This window comes from Zonotrichia leucophrys, chromosome 5, assembly GCF_028769735.1.
Source record: "Zonotrichia leucophrys gambelii isolate GWCS_2022_RI chromosome 5, RI_Zleu_2.0, whole genome shotgun sequence".
Taxonomy (NCBI): domain Eukaryota; kingdom Metazoa; phylum Chordata; class Aves; order Passeriformes; family Passerellidae; genus Zonotrichia; species Zonotrichia leucophrys.
The window spans coordinates 5,107,128-5,123,513 of NC_088175.1; the positions used below are offsets into that span (position 1 = coordinate 5,107,128).

Here is a 16,386-nt window from a genome sequence, read left to right on the forward strand (position 1 = left end):
ATGATTGAAATGCCAGTAGAATTTTGCTTTCTGATTTTGCATCCCCATATGTTTTAACAGAATTATTTTCGTGGTGAGCTATTTTGTTATCTGATTTTATTCACCTAATACATTCAATGTGATCAGCAACTACAAGGAAATATGAACTGTACAAGTATTTTGGTTTTATGCCCTGAATTTTTAAAGGATGTTAAATGATAACAGAAGGATATAAATGGAATGAGAACTGCAACATATCTATGCCTTGAAAATCCACGCTGTGGTTCCCACAGCAACCATAACCATGGCCACTTCTCATGGATTTTACATCCCAGTCTGACACTGTTCCAAGTGCTCAGCACTCATAAGTAAAAACTAAGCAAAAGCATTTTTCCCCCTGCAATAAACATCTTACCTGCTAAGTCACAACCACTACAAGGTGTTCATGGCACTCCTAGGTGAAGGTGACTCCCGACAGCTGACAATTAATGCCCTGAATGTGGCTTCTGTGCAGAGATACTTGCAGGATTCATAGCGTTGGTATTGACACCCTTCTGTTTTCTGTTAGTGCTGGAACAAGAGCCTGCTGTTTGTACCAAAGGTTAAAGCATTCTTAGAAGGCTAAAAGAGAACAGTTAAGGGTCTTTCAAATTCCTTTGTTTTGAATACCAAACTGTTCCAACTTCAGAAGCACTGAGGGCTCAAGAGACTGTTCTTCCATGGTTTTGCTTTTTTTATCCAGCCCCTTTGCTGGTAGGCAGTACCTGGTAGTGCACTAAAAAGAAACTGGCAGAAACAGGAACATAAAAACCATCAAGTTATGCAAGTTTACTGGTTTGCCTTTTTCTTAAAGGCAAAAATTTTTTAAATTTTAAAAATTAAACTTTTTCTTGCTCTTAAGTTTGCCAGAAGTAAGGAGCACACACAGAGACAGTAATTTCAACATCCCCCTTGTTCTTGGTTTTCTTTAAGCATTTACTGCTGTTGCAATGCAGGACTCTGATTGGCCTTGGGTATGAAAAAGTTGAACTTCATACAAATTATTCATTTTTCTAGGTTGAGCTTTATCCAAAGCTCATGCCCCTTCCTGCTGGATAACAGCTTATTCTATGAAGTGATAGAGTAATTGTCAGTGTGAAATCAATGAAATGATTCACTGCTACTGGAGGGGAAAAACTCCAGTCAAAGGTGCAATTTTCAAAACTCCACTTCATCAGAATGTCAAATCAGGGGTTTAACTGGCAGCAGCAGTGACCTGTAATAACATGAGCCTGTCTTTACTGGAAAGCTCCAGGACTTTTCTGTGAAAACTTACAGAAATGAGATAGTATAGACAGCTACAAGCCTACATATTTAAAATTAAATGTTAATCCACAGTGGTACCAGCTTTCCAAAACTGTATTTATTCCTAAACATCTGCTGTAAATCAGAAACCAAAATGTTACATTAGTATGACCCCCCCCCACCCCCAGCCCAGATGGCAGAAATACCATCAACTACTGAAATTCTCTAAATATTTAACACTTTAGGTTACTAAGAAAAGATGTGGTCTTGGATAGCACAGCAAGAAACACCCAACCAGCCCCTCCCTGAGATCCAGAGAGTGACACTGGCTCAAGGGGCCTCTGCCACAGCCAGGGGTACCTGAGCCCTCTGGGGACAGTGGCCACTGGGACTGGGCATGCTCCAGCCCAGGGGCACACACTGCTGCTCCAAGGGAGAACAGCCCTCTGGGCTGGCTGCAGGCCTAATTAATTGCAATCCACAACATGGTCTGTGACACAGCAGCTCTGGGAAATACTGATTAAAAGCATCTACACATTATCCCAACGGGCACATGTATAGCTGAGCTTTTAACTGAATTGGAGACAGCTCTTATTTAAATTCCAGATATGCCACAGTCTTTCCATATGACTGGGAGGACTACTGAACCCTGTACTTCATTCCTGCAACATAAACGTGTGGATATGAATTCCATATTTTTATAAATAATCTAATTTATCTTGACAGAAACTTCTGTAATTAAAAAAAAATAGGATACAGTATCTTGCTATATTTGATCTTGAAGCCTCAGTGTAATGCAAGAAAAAAAGCTCAACCTTGCCCAAATCTGTACTATACATCTTTAAATCCCCAAAGATTGGATCAGAACAGAAGTAGTGTGCAAAACATTTAGCCCAGCAGGACTAGCTGTTCCTCCTTTCCACCTCTCTCTACTTCTCAATATGGTCAAGGACCTCAGGTCCTGTAAAGAGGTCAAATAAACTGCTGAAGTGTTTTAAAAATTCTAAGTACAGGGAAGGTTTGCATAAGAAAAAGTGTATCTGAATTTGTTCCTGCTCGGTGTTCATTGTTTTATGTGTGTATCTTTAAATGCTTTTATTTAGTAAAGTAAAACCCCACAACCCAAACTCTTAATACATTTTTCTCTGCCAGATCCAGCAATCAATAGACATTGTCAGTGCAGGCTGACACAGGTTTCAGTGATGCAAACCTTCACCTATGAGCCCATTACAATCAGCCCCTAACACAGCACTTGGACCACACGTTCCAGGACTCAGCCATGTCATGAAATAAAAACACTTCTTGGTTGCTGTTCAGGTGTCTCAAAACACAGAGACCTGCTGCTGCCTCCTCACCACACACTGACCTCTGATTATTTTTAAAACTTGCCCCTTAAGGTGAGAAAAACCAGGTGTGGTTCTGCAGAGTCCCATCAGCAGTGGTGCCTGCAAACCTACAGATTCCCAAGAAATGAGAACAGGTAAAAAGCCTGTGCTGGGGAAGCAGTTCATCTTTGGTTTGGAGAGCTGAAGAAAGAATTTTCCTTCCCAGGCAGCTCCCAGAGGCTTGAACACCAAGCATGCAGGGTGCTAAACAGTCTCACACAAGGTAATTTTACAAGGCATTTGGGAAGGAAGCTGTTAAAAATATTTTTCTGATTATAATAAGTGATTTTTTTTTAATACCTCAAATAAAGATTTACTGAAAGAACCTTTTGAGAACACTTTAAGAAAAATACCAAAGTACAAACTTTAAATATCCAAAGTATGATACTGGTGCACTTTTTAGAAACACTTACATACTTAACAGGTGAAGTAGGAAGAGAGTATTTCAGAAAACATTTAATATGAAACCTTTTGGAACTTCCATCGAATACAGATTTACATAATTTATCAGAACACTTTTTCAGTTCAGACAACAAAGTGCACTGCCAGGTGAAAAAAATACATTTGGAGGAGTGCTTAAAATGTAGGGAGTGAAAGGATAGGTGACCATTCACCTGAGAAAGTACAATGACTGCCCTGAAATGTCTTATTGCTATTACAAAATGGAGTTTTCATGGAAAAAACCCATACTGAGCAGCACAGGCATGGGCAGAGCACTGAAAGCCAACTGAACTCCAATAGCACCTGGAGTTCTCAAGCCATGGCATGATACAGAATATACAGAGAATAAAATGCAAATTCAGGAATATTTACTACATTTAACAACTAGGATTACCCTTTAAACTAGCATAATCAATACCAATGCTTAGGGGGGAAAGAGAGGGGAAGTCTGCTGCCTTCACAGACTACAGATCACAAGAGCTAACTTGCAAAATATTAAGGACTTTGCATTTTCACCTCGGGTCAAATCTGAACTGTGTACTATGAGTAACTATTAGCTCACTGCAAATTTAAAATGCAAATTTAGGCTCCAGTTTAAAGCACATGTTAAGTACATGCGTAAGTGCTTCACTGAAATATAACCACAAAACATTAATACAAAAAGTCAAGTAGATAATGCAGGGTATTATCTACACAAGTCCTTGATGAAATAAACCGAGTATCAGTAGGAAACAACACGTGAAGAAATCTCCTCGTGCTAGTTTGCAAAATCAAATCCCTTTCACCGCTGTGGTGGTTAAAAAGTGGGGGCTGTCCCAGAGCAGCTCCATGTCCTACCCAAAGCCAGCAGGCCATCAGAGTTCATCGGGGCAGGTGCCACACTGCACGGGGACAGGGACAGGGGACTCCCTTGGCACCATGGGGACACACACGCTGGCACAGAGCCATCCACAGCAGCACAGCCCCAGCCAAGGGCAGCACGCTGGGAGAGCTGCAAGGAAAAGCTTCCACTGCTCCTCCTATGGCTGTGGTTCGGCAAGCTGGAATTTGGACAGAGCAGATCAGGAGCCAATGTGATTGCCACTGTTGGGTTTCAATGCTGAGGGTGCCTGGAAGGCGAGGGACAGCACTGCCCCATGTGCAGCAAGGCCTCGGAGCTGGCAGAGCATGGCCATGGTTTGGGAGTCCCTTTGTGCTTTGTATCTGACCTAGTCTAACGTGGCAAATTCGCTCTGAAAGAAAACCACTACTCAGCAATTAGCACCTCCTTTTACACTGCCTCATTCCCTAGAGGAACAACAGAGAAACGTTGGTAGCTGCAATCAATACTCGTAAGCCAAAAGGACAAAGATACAGTTTTAGTAGTTTAGCAGAAGCAGAAGAATGGAAGCGTTTACCCAAATATTAATGCACAAATTAACTACATTATTAAAATTTGATTCAGACTTAAATAATAAATAGGTGGGCAAAATATAATGCAAGACTTACTCAGTAGAAGTGAATTTTTAATCATCTCATGAGATCTACTTAGAAAACAGGACTAATAATGTTCACAACCATAAATCCAAACCCTTCACACACTTTTTTCTTAACACAGCAGTGAACTGTAAACCTGCGTTTACTGGTTAATGCTTCAGTCATTTTAAATATTAACTCAAGTGTTTCCTCCTTGGCCATTTCAATTTTTAGCACCAAAATTAGCCCAAAAAGAGGTACTGGTACAGCTCGATGTCGTAAATGAATCGTTTACATATAATACTTTATATATTATACACACATACTGTACATTCACACATCCACACAAACAGGAGGCATATTTAAATGAATATATTCTGTGTTTCAATTTGTTGTCAAAGACTTAGGAGCAATGGAAATAAAGCAGAAGGGGTAATATTTTACATAGTAGGCAACTTTAATGCTGTAGTGCACTTATAAAAAAGTCCAACTCTCCCTCCCAGCTCAGCAGCTTTTTTTTTAATATCACTATTCAGAAGGATGCAGAAGTTATTGCCTAAATGTTATTCTATACATTTCCATCGGAATTCTCAAAAACACTTTAAATTGCTAACTAATTTACAACTTAACTATGTTTTTCTTGTTACAGCTTTAACTCATTGGCAATTTTGGAAGCAATGTTTTTGAAAGCTATGGATGTTCCCGATATCCGCTTAAAGCGAACTCCGTTCAGGGACAGTCTTGGCAGTTTACACACCTCCATCTCCCACTGGACGAGGTTTTCTGCGTGCCCATCTCCATGGACACAGAAAAGCAAGAAACGCTCTCTTTGTTCATAGTCACAATTATTGGCATCCAGGACCTTCCGGATTTCCCTCATCATGTCATTGGGATCCATGGAGCTGGTGGTTTTCATGCTCCAGGTAAAACGCAGCGACCGAGGCTTGGCTTCCTTGTTCTCGTCCTTCTGATCCACGGCTACATTGCGGCTGAAAGACAGGAATTCCCGAGTGAGCAGGGCCAGCCACCCTCCCCAGGGCCACCTCAGTGAAGCCAGCACTCAACCCACACCAGAGCAGCACTGGAGGCTCTGGCTGTGGCCAGGCCCAGTTCCCCCGGCTGCTGTACACACACACAGGGAAAGCTGTAGCTGCTGGGGCTGGAACGAAGGAATGGCACTCACTGGGACACAACTGGCACTCACTGGGACACAACTGGCACTCACTGGATTCAGGAGCACGGGGGCAATGACCTTCTGGAGGCAGAACTACATGCAGCACCTACAACTCGATTTTAAGGCAGGTTCTGCTCAAAACTCTACTCCCGAGCCACGTGGGCAGCTGAAACACCAGCTCCATGCTAGAAGTTTCTGGAACATTGAAATAACAGCTCCCTGTGGCAGGATGTGCTCAGCCCGGGCCCTGGGAGGTGCCCACTTGCACAGAATGGGGTGAGCCCATGCACAAAGGTGCTGGTGTTCCTCTGCACCTCCTCCTGGGCAGCAGCCAGGAGACAGAGCCCTGGGAGGGCCCCTGGAGCCCACAGCAGCTGAATGCAAGCAGGAGGAAGGACAGCAGGACCAGGGTCACCCGCCTGCTGCCCAGGGTCACCCTGAGCCCCAGAACTGGGCTGCCTCAGTTCCACTCTGGCCATCCTGCTGGGCTGTGTTTGAGATGATCCCTGGGGACACACCCTGGGGGCTGCCCAGAGAGGAGATGCCTCCTCCTGAGCCGGTCAGTAATTCATTAAATACCAACCACTGAGCTAAAGTGATGAAATCCTCTGCAGCTACAAGTCTGCAGTTAAGTGCCTCTGATGGGGATGTGCATAGAGAGAGCTGGAAGTCACTATTAGACACCTCTTCAACACAGTTTGTAAAGATGGTGAGAGGGTACCATTATTGTCACACTTTTAAGAGATGAAGCACAAAATATCTAGGGTGTGTTCCCAAATCTGCAACTTTTTTTTTTTTCTTTTGGTATGGGTAAGTGAAGTTAAACAGGACAAAGGAAAGAAATGTTCCAGAAATTTCTAGTTTGCCATCACTCTTCTACCTAAATTAAAATCAGTAGTCATGCAGCTAAAGAATAAGGAACTACATTTGGACCCCCAGGGACAAAATACAGATTTGTTTTATGAATATTTGTACACTGCCAGTCACCTCTTTAAATTTAATTAAATATATTGACTGTCACACTTAACTATTAGCTAACCTGACTGGCCCCAACCATGCAGTTTAGGTCTCATGTTGAGCCTCCATATTAAGCCAAGCTGCTCTTTGAAATAGATGGCAATGGTTACACCACATTTTATTTCTACTACCATTAAGCAGGCAGTTATGAAAAAGTTAAATAAAAAGTGATAGCAAGGCCACAACTAAATAAATATATTTCTCAAATATAACCTATTTCATAATTCTTCTATTAAAAGATTTCTTGTGACTGTGAGAATCATAAGACTACGCAATGTGATTTGCCAGATGTTACAAAATTCATCACACAAATTAAACAGTATTTTGATTTAAGGTTTTAATTTAATAGGGCTGTAAAGGGCCAGGGAAAACCCCAATTTTTATTCAATACTCATTTTATTTTTGGAAGCTTTTTCCACTTGAAAACAGTCAGCAAACCCAGCAGTTTGATAATTTCTAATATTTTTTTGATATGCTGATTTTGCAAGAAGAGTATAACATGAAAAATATTTAACTACCTGTGATTTTGGAGATGAGAAATATCTTATCACCTTTCAGTGGTTATTCCACACATTTGCAGCCTCACTAGAGACCACTCATCTACACATCTACACGACAACAGCAAATTACAATGACTAAAATGCAAAAAAAAAAAAAAGAAAAACCACACAAGGAAAAAGGCAACAGGAAAGATGGAAGTTTAGAACCAAGTCAGTCAGTGCTTTAATAGCTGTTTTGCAGACAGAAATGCTTCTTTGTTTAGTTCCAATGACTTACATGAAAAAAAAAAGCTGCTGCCTGAAGCCACTATGCCACATAATCAAGGGAAGAAAGGTTCAAACTCACCTAAGCAACGTTTTAAACAAAAATTTTACCCTCACCTTGAGCCCTCAAATCTCCCGTTCCTCTCATATTCAGTCGGGAGCCTCAATGAAAAGAATGCAGAAGCAAAAGGAAGTGGGAAAGAGAAGACAAATCTTACACTACAATATATAATATCTGAGTAGTTGCTAAAAGATACTGCAATCATACCAAAGGTGTGTTAAAATGCAAAACAACAAAGATGTAAAGAACTTGGTAGGTCAGGACAAACACAGAAAGTAACATATTGTCAAATCAAATGGAAGTCTATAAACTTCCATTTTTTAAGTTTTTAAACTGACCATAACTAATTTTATCAGTATTTTAACAGTATATGTTTATATATTAAATCTGTAGAACTCATGGAATAAATCTGAAGTTCTAAAAGCAGAAAATGTGAAAGTAAAGTTACAGAGCATATTGAAGTGACTGTATTATTTACTAAGTACCTCCTAAAAGAGAAATAACTCCCAAATATTTTCAGGCTAATGTTATTTAGAAGTTTTATCTGGAATAAAGTATATATTTAAAAAAATCCCCATAACTATTTACAGGCAAGTCTGATCACCTTGTGTATTTGCATGTTCATCAGATCTGCATGTTCAAACAATACCAAAATACCTTAATGCAAAAGAAGATGCATATACATTTTAACAGAACTTTAAGAGTTCTGTTAAAAAATCCAAAATCCAGGATTTCTCAAGCTGTGGTAACTCCATCCCAGTAATTCCACACTGCTGCATCTTCCCCACCCAAGAACAAGCTTAAGCTTTCTGTCTTCTTGCAGTGCTTAAGGCTACATTGCTGGTCACTACCATCTATTGAAAGCCCAGGGACAAGAAGAATTAAGGGGAAATGATCTTTCTCTACCTTCCCATTGTTGAAGGAGGATGGTTTACACATCAGCATTAACTCTGCTCAGGGGGATGCTCCTGTACACTGCTTTTATCCAGACCAAGGCAGTGCATGGCTTCCCCAAGTACCACAAACACTGCAGTTTGGGTGGCAGGTGTCTAGGGACAGCAATGTAAGACAGTAACCTGATTTCTGATGCAGAGATATTTATATCAGGGTGTGTGGGGTGTTACAAGGCGTGATTTCCTCCTTTCCTTCCTTTTGAGAGTTCTGCTGAGGGCTCAGCCTTGCAAGGTGACTCTGGCAGTCCGTGGTCACAGGAGACCAGGAGCTGTGCTGGCATTGTGAGGGGCAGGGTGGCAGCACTGGCTGCACAGAACCAGCCCAAATTCAACTCTGGGGCTACTGCAAAGCAACTGCACTCAACAGGGTGCAAAACTGCTCAGCTGAGAGCTGCTGGTCATGGCAGCATCTGAGCAGGACCCTGCTCTCTGAGGTACCACAGTGCTCGTGGTACAACAGGGACAATGCCACTGGCAAATGCACAGCTGTCAGCAAAAAAGATACAGAAAAAATGAAAAGAAGACAATTGGAAGTCCCAGAGCAAAGTGAGCAGTTATTGAATTTATTTTCATGAGATCTCATGCTGCTAATCTATGGTGGATATAAGAGAAGGTGGAAAAAGATTTTTCATGCCTGTATATACCAAAAGCATGAAGTCATCCCTATGAGAGCTCTACAGGACCAAAAAAGGGGTAGATAGGAACCACCACATGGACCAACTGAACAGATCCTCCCTTTTCAGATGATTATTTTACTGGGCAAAGCAACGAAAAAGTTAGAAAACACTCCTCAACTGAAATATTAAGAGTACTTAAACTTCAGAGATCCTTCTGTGTTCCTAGGAAGTGGAAGATGGCAGCTTTAAGAGCTGCAAACATTTACAGATTTTTGTTGGGTTTTTGATGTTTTGTTTTGAAGCTTGCCAAAGGTTGAAGAAAATGGGAGCACAACCAGTTTCCCCAACAATGAACAGCCTTACTGTTGCTGGAATCTGTCCAGAAAAGTCTGTAAGGAAAAATCCCTAGTGATGCTCTCACACACTTTTCAGCTTGAAATTAAGCCAAAGTGTTCAGTTTGTAAACCACAGTACTCTAAATCTAAGAAAGGTCATTATTTAGAACATACCTGCCACTTTGAAATAATAAACATTCTCATGGAAGCCTCTCAGAAAACCCTCACTTTGCTCAGTTTTTCCATGCATCAATGTTCCATTCATTGAGCAGGAGGAGCTGCATGAAGTGACACAAAACCTCAAGTGTGAGCCATCATGGCCAGCTTAGGAGAGCTGTGCCAGTGTCTCAAGGTGCTCCTTCCTTCATGGCAGACATGGTTATGGTGCAGCCCTCTGCTCTGGGAACAGGCACTGCCTGTACTGCCAGGATTGCTCTGCTTGGGCTCTGTGAGCCAGAGGCAGCCCTGAGGCCTCCTCAATTGCCAATACATCTTCACTTCTGTGCTAGTTTATGCTCTAATTTTTCTGCTTTTGCTCGTGTTTTACATAAACTGATTTTATGGACCAAGATGCTTCTTGGTCTTGAGAATGGAACAAATACATAGACAAGTTCTGTTCTCATTTGTCATGCCATGCTTACACATTATCTACCTTATTGTTTATGAAGGGCTTTCACAAATCTGATTGTTTCCACACATCTGTCCCAGATTATGCTGTGTTTCCTGTTCTTTACATCTTTGTATGCTGTTTTAAATATCCAAGTAAACACAAAGAAAACTGTCTAAAAAATACTGAAAATCAACAAAAAGTGCAAGATGATAAAATAAGATCAATTTATGGAAACAGAGAAATGATGCTGCAATAAAATCCAGAACATTGAGTCATTTTTGCTGTCAGAGAAAAAAAAAAAGTTAAGACTTCCACAATATGCAGATTGGCAAAGACAGTGCATAGTACAAGATAGATATATATATATATATCCTCACACATATATATATATTTGATACCTCTGTGTACTGAGCACAATATTGAAACTCAGCAGTTTAACAAGGAGTGACTGATCATCAACTTTCATTCAGCTCCCTAGCACTGATGTTGTGGCACTACGTATACATGCTACTAGGTTACTGTAGTTCTTTCAGAACCACAAAGACAGTGAGCTCAGGTAGGATTCACAGCAAGTATAGCCAGGAGAAACTGCCAAAAGCCCCAGCACTTTCAGGTTTTGTACCTACATACAGATCAGGAATGGAGGGACATATTCTTAAAACAGAATTTAAAAAGCACATTGCTCCTCTGAAGGTTGCGTTAGATTTAAAAAATTCTTATTCAAAAAGACACATTCATGGAAGCTGTAGTAGACATTTCCAACATGGTCTAAGACTCCTGGCCTCAGGTCAAAGGTAATTTTTTAAAAATTACCTAAAAATTACCTGAACTCTCAAATTTACAACAACCTTCTAGCTTAAAACTGTACCTATATTAGCATTTCCCATCTTTCTTCAGAAAAAATGTAGATGCACCCAGCTGTGGAGGGTTGCACAGATTAAAGTGCTTTGTTGTAGAAGTGGGCTGCAGCCCACAGCTGATGATGCACACTGGGTTAAAGCCACTGTCCCTGCTCAGTTCCAGCTCTAGGCTGAGTTGCATGGTTTCTTTCCTTTTCTCAAGTCAGCTGTGACAATGCCAGCCAAGCCAAGCAACACCAGTTCCAAACATGGACATGTTTGGAAGAGCACTGGTTATCATCACCATGGCATGGGATTTACTCAGTTCATCAGGTAGGGTACTTTCAGCCTTGCACTGTACATAATAAATCCACATTCAGGCAGCAATTTACATATGTCAGGACTCCCTAATCTAAGCATTTCATTGAAATGGTCTAACTCCAAATTACAGTCACAAGCAGAGCCTTGTATTCTGAAGGTTAAAACAGATGGTTTTGGCCCCATCTCCCTGGTTTTGATCAGTAGCAGGAAACTGGAAGTACCACTCTTTAAGAAGTTTCAAGATGTTGTACAACTAAACAGGCTATTACAAAACTCTACCAGAAAATTGACCTGCACATCAAAATTGTATAAGCAATTTTCATGAATCATAATGGATTAATGAGAAATATAGCAGCTTGATTCATTCCCAAATTGCAAAACTAAATTCATTCCTTTGGCTTGAAATGTGAATCAGACTTCTGAGCTTTTCCCTTTTGTTGATAAATTTGCATAAATGTTGTACTTTTTGTTTAGAACTGAAGACCTCTATTTGCACTTCAGCTGCAACTCACTCCAACAAATGCACCCCATTTTAAAACAAATATACAGCTATTGAATCTTCATTCAATCTTCCACACAAAACTTCATCTCACAGCTGTGCTCAGCTGCAGGCAACGCTTCAAACCTTTTTTTCTCTCTTCAATATCATAAAACAAAGAGATAGCATAAATTTAACAACACTTACCTTTATTTGCTTGTAACCTTATGTTTTGTTTATACTTTCATCATTGTTATCAAACACCTCATTCTTCAAACATAAGCATGCTAAGTGTATTAGTACAGAGAACAGAATTACTTTGGCACTACCAACTCTATCAAAGAAAGAAGAATTCACAAGGCATGCTTAGCATCTTGTTATACAACACAGATGGTGCCACAGATTCTTAGGTATCATCATGAGTTAATGGATTTATTCTATGCTTTCCTCTGAAGAAAGAAAGTATTTAGTTCTCAGCAGGAAGTTTAGTTTTCAGAAAACCAAGGCTAGAAAAGCCAAATCTTTTGTTAATTGCAGGAGCCACTTTTTTTTAAATATAAATAAATCCTACCTTTTGATAAACCTGAATGACATGTTTCTAAAAGAAATTAAGCCAAAATAATAATTAACAAAAAAATTTGTACAAAATAAATTGAAAAAGGCATTTAAAGCGAAACATGCAAAAATATCTCATTTTAAATGCACAATTAAATTACACTTCAATACATTCTCAGATTAGGCAGATGATTTAGGGGCTGAAGAGTCAAACTCCTGGCACTGTTACTTTCAGTTTTTTCTGGGAAATATGTAACCAGTATTTATTATGAATTAAAATACGTACTGGTGTCAAACAGTTTAGAGCTCAAAATCTGCAAGGTCAGGTAAAAATATGTTTGGATTTCCTTCATATATTTATCATGGAAAGCAAAAATCAGTAACACTACCATAATTCTATCTTGAGTATCTTCAGAGTTAGGTTGTTTCCTTTCTTCACAACATTAGGTCAGCCATGTTGTGCTAAAATCTGCCTTAAATATTTAGCTATTTTAGTGGCAGCAGCTGTAACAATTGCCTACATCAGAACATAAGTAGTTCATAACCAAAAGAATTCTGATTCCCCATAGAGAATGCTACAATAAATTAATGAGTAATAAGGTTTAAAAACAATCAATTTAACAGGAAGAAGCATAACCATGTCCTTCAGTGGCACTATCCATCTCCTCAGTAGTTTGTACAGCACTGAATATAACAGAGCCCCAGCTGCAAGAGATCCTCCAAGAGCAAACTAATCATCTGTAACTGTGCTATTGTGTTACAACTGCATGTTATTTAATCAAGTCCAGATGGAATTTAAACTACTGTCAAAAGTCGTGGGGAAAGACTTCTTCAAGAAAACCACACTGCACTGCAAAAGTTGAAACTCTGAGGTAATGATAGAAGTTTGAATGCTGCCTAAACAACTGAGTGAAAAGTTTGCATGTTCACAGTCTGAGCGTCCACATTTGGAACGTCAAATGGAAAATTAAGTAAGGATATTACAAACAGAAGTACAGAAAGAAAGACCTGCCAAAAGGATGTGGCTGATTAAGACTTCACTTGACATAAAGCAGATGGCTTAACACTTAAAAAATATTCAAATTAAACTTCTCTCTCTCTCAACATAAAAAGAAGGGGAAAAACCCAAACCAAATTTCCTACAGCACAGTTTTTCCCAGAGAAGTGTTACCTGGCAGAGAACTGAGCAAATTAAAACATTTATCAAAGGCTAGACTCTCATGTTCTTGCTTTGCAAAGAAGCAACTTCTACATTTTTAAAGAAATTCACACTCTAAACTGAAATCAGCTATTTGTGAAAAACTGGAGTGTGGCTTAGCATTATTTTGTAGGAATGGGAGACTGCAAAGGTGATACTGAGAGGGAGGCATCCATAGCCATAATGCAGACAGGAAGGAAATGGCTTGCTGCTGACGTGGTATAAGCTTAAAACAAAAGCTAGCAGTCCAAGATCAGAATGATCTTGTCCAAAAAACTTCACCTGATAAGGAGTGTACAAAAGCTTGATGATTATCTTACAGCAAAGACAAACAGGCCCTCAATTCTGCAAATGCAAGTTGTGGAGATCAATGTTCTGAAGTATGTGGTGTAGCAACTGACAGGTTTTAAATACAGAAGGAAAAAAAAATCAATTTTAGGGTTTGTAGTAACTAATCTAAATAATACATGGATTTGAAACTAGAAGTTCAGTTAGAATAAAATTGTTAGAGCAGGAGCAAGACCTGCTGAAACTTGGCTTTGCCTGGACCACCACATCTTCACGCCTAACACAGAATCTGCACAGGAACTAAAGGCCAAAGTAGGAATAGATTTTTTTATGTTTGACCAGACTCCTGCCTAGACTGAAACACTAATACTGCCTTTATATTAAGACGGCCTGTGACAGCACTACTGCCAACAGAAGCTTTTGTCTCCTGCCCCGACCCTTACACCTGTGATACTTCTGTTTCTGTGTTGCCAGCAAGGTTATGCTGGAAACACTGATGGGAAACACAACCTGAGCTTCTAATGCTACATCAAATATCTAGACTGGGCTCCTAGTTTATGCCATATACTGATGGGACTATGAGCAGCTCTTCAACTGAGCTGAAATGTTTCATCTCTGCAGACATGAGGCTGAAGAGCACAGAAGAAACAGCACAGACCAAACTGTTTCCCAATTAATCCCATTTGACTCAACACCCAAAAACAAATGGGTGAAAAGTAGACCTATGAAAAAATCCCAAGCAACTGCATTTTAAGTTGCAGAACTTCAGCCATTAATCAGTGAAGTATTCCTACTACAACAAGGAGGTAAAAGACACGCTGCAGTGGCACTTGAAGAGGCTTACCTTCGGGTCAGTTTGGAAGTGAGCTTGCTGAAGAGGTTGGTGGAGCCGCGGGCGCGGGTCTGCGAGAGCGGCGTGGCCTCGTGGGACAGGCTGGGCGAGGCGGGCGGGCCGTTGTAGGTGGCGGTGCGGCGCTCGCGCAGCTGCCCGTGGAACGTGCTGCGGCTGGCCGTCCCTCTGGGGAAACGAACACGGTCAGGGGTGCTCGCACTGCTAATGCTGTGGGTGGAAGCAACGGGAGTTCTCTGATCGGGAATAGCGCTAGGGCAGAAAACAAAACAAAGAAACCAACGCTAGAACGCCTTCGCACGGGCACTGCGGCTCAGCAGGAAACACAAAACGCTACGTTCTACGGTCAAGCGTAAGCACACACTTTGATATAGGCCCGGGTTGGAAATACCAACGTTATTACAGCACCGTATGGAATCAAAACTCGTAAGAGGTTAGGAGTAAGAGGCTGCCGAAACAGAAACCTACATAGGCAGAAAAGTGCAACAGGAGTATCCTGGAAGAGACCAGATAAACCAGGCCTACAGTGTTTTGCTGAGAAGATTGATAAAAGAATAGATCGGTAAAGTTTCCTCCCAGGAAAGAGAATAGGTAACTTTAATGTCTCTCCCTCCACGTTCTGTACATACAACTTTGAAAGTCTTGCTAATTTGAAAGTATCCTACACAAAATTAATTTGAAAGTATCCTACACAAAATTCTCTACAAGCAAACCGCTCCAAGTAGCGAAGTCCTTCGGGATACACAGTTAAAGTCTCCCACAAACTTTGACAATAGGGAATGTCCAATACTCCTAACAATAGGAAAAAATTAAGGTTCACTATTGCAGGATTATGTCACAGACAGCCTGACACACCACAAGACAAATGTAAACGAGACTAAAAAAATGAGGAAACACACATCTTGTGGGCAAAATATACTAGAACAATCTAGGACTAAAATTCCACAGCACAAAGTTAAGAAGCAGTGGGTATAAGTTAGTGTCACAACGATTTCTGGTTCTTACATAGGCCTGAAGTTATCTGCGCCATTGTCTATTGGAGGCAACATCATCTTCGTGTGCACAGAGGCTGACATGGACATCGACTTCTGATGTCGCAGCCGAACACTGGAGAAGGATGTGGTACAAACTGAAGCAGGGCTAGCTGCGTAAGCGAACATTTCTGTCAGGCTGCGAGGGGGTTTGGGTTCAGGCAGAGGCAGAAAGAAGAGCATGATGGACCAACAACAAACTACTGCATAGAAAAAAAAAGCAAACTTTTCCTTCTATTAACTGGTTTATCAAAGAACACGAACTCTAACAGCCCTCCTCTTCTATGTAACAGCAGTAACTGCCCTGCGCTCCCCTTAAAAAGCATCCATACTTGCATGGTACTGCACATCTCTAAAAGATCCCCTTAAAAAGCATCCATACTTGCATGGTACTGCACATCTCTAAGTGCCCATGCTCTTACCATTAGCATTAGTTTGCAGTGATTCCCTCCTTGGTGTACAAAACCTGAGTAACTCAGAATTCTATGCCAAAGCTCTGTGATAAAGCACTGATGTAACTTGTATTGCTCTTAACAGTAAACAATGCATTAAAACCCCCACCAAAGGCACTTTCCAAAGGACTCATGATAGCTCCATTACTACAGCAAAATCCTTTGTTTTCAGAATGTTAAAAGAAATTAGCGAAAGCTGGGCAAGCTGTTAAATCTATATCAGATAACTGAGAGACTTCACAGGTACAATCAAAACCAAAAATACCACGATCTTTAACAACTCCAGAGAGGCCAAAAGA

At 40.7% G+C, this 16,386-nt stretch overlaps 1 protein-coding gene across 17 annotated transcripts in view; it reads right to left on the reverse strand.

Moving 5' to 3' along the window:
- Window positions 1-4,415: 4,415 nt before the first annotated feature.
- The window catches only part of MARK3 (microtubule affinity regulating kinase 3), a 60,978-nt gene continuing 49,007 nt past the window's right edge, over window positions 4,416-16,386 (reverse strand). For 2 of the 17 annotated variants that reach the window (XM_064714322.1, XM_064714324.1), the window contains 5 exons: window positions 15,610-15,774; window positions 14,599-14,856; window positions 12,285-12,311; window positions 7,617-7,661; window positions 4,416-5,533 (listed from right to left, as the gene is read on the reverse strand). In XM_064714322.1, the coding sequence (XP_064570392.1) occupies window positions 5,188-5,533; window positions 7,617-7,661; window positions 12,285-12,311; window positions 14,599-14,856; window positions 15,610-15,774 (841 nt within the window). In that variant the 3' untranslated portion in view covers window positions 4,416-5,187. The remainder of the gene's footprint in view (window positions 5,534-7,616; window positions 7,662-12,284; window positions 12,312-14,598; window positions 14,857-15,609; window positions 15,775-16,386) is intronic. The other 15 variants (XM_064714329.1, XM_064714331.1, XM_064714334.1 and 12 more) reach the window with 11 other exon arrangements.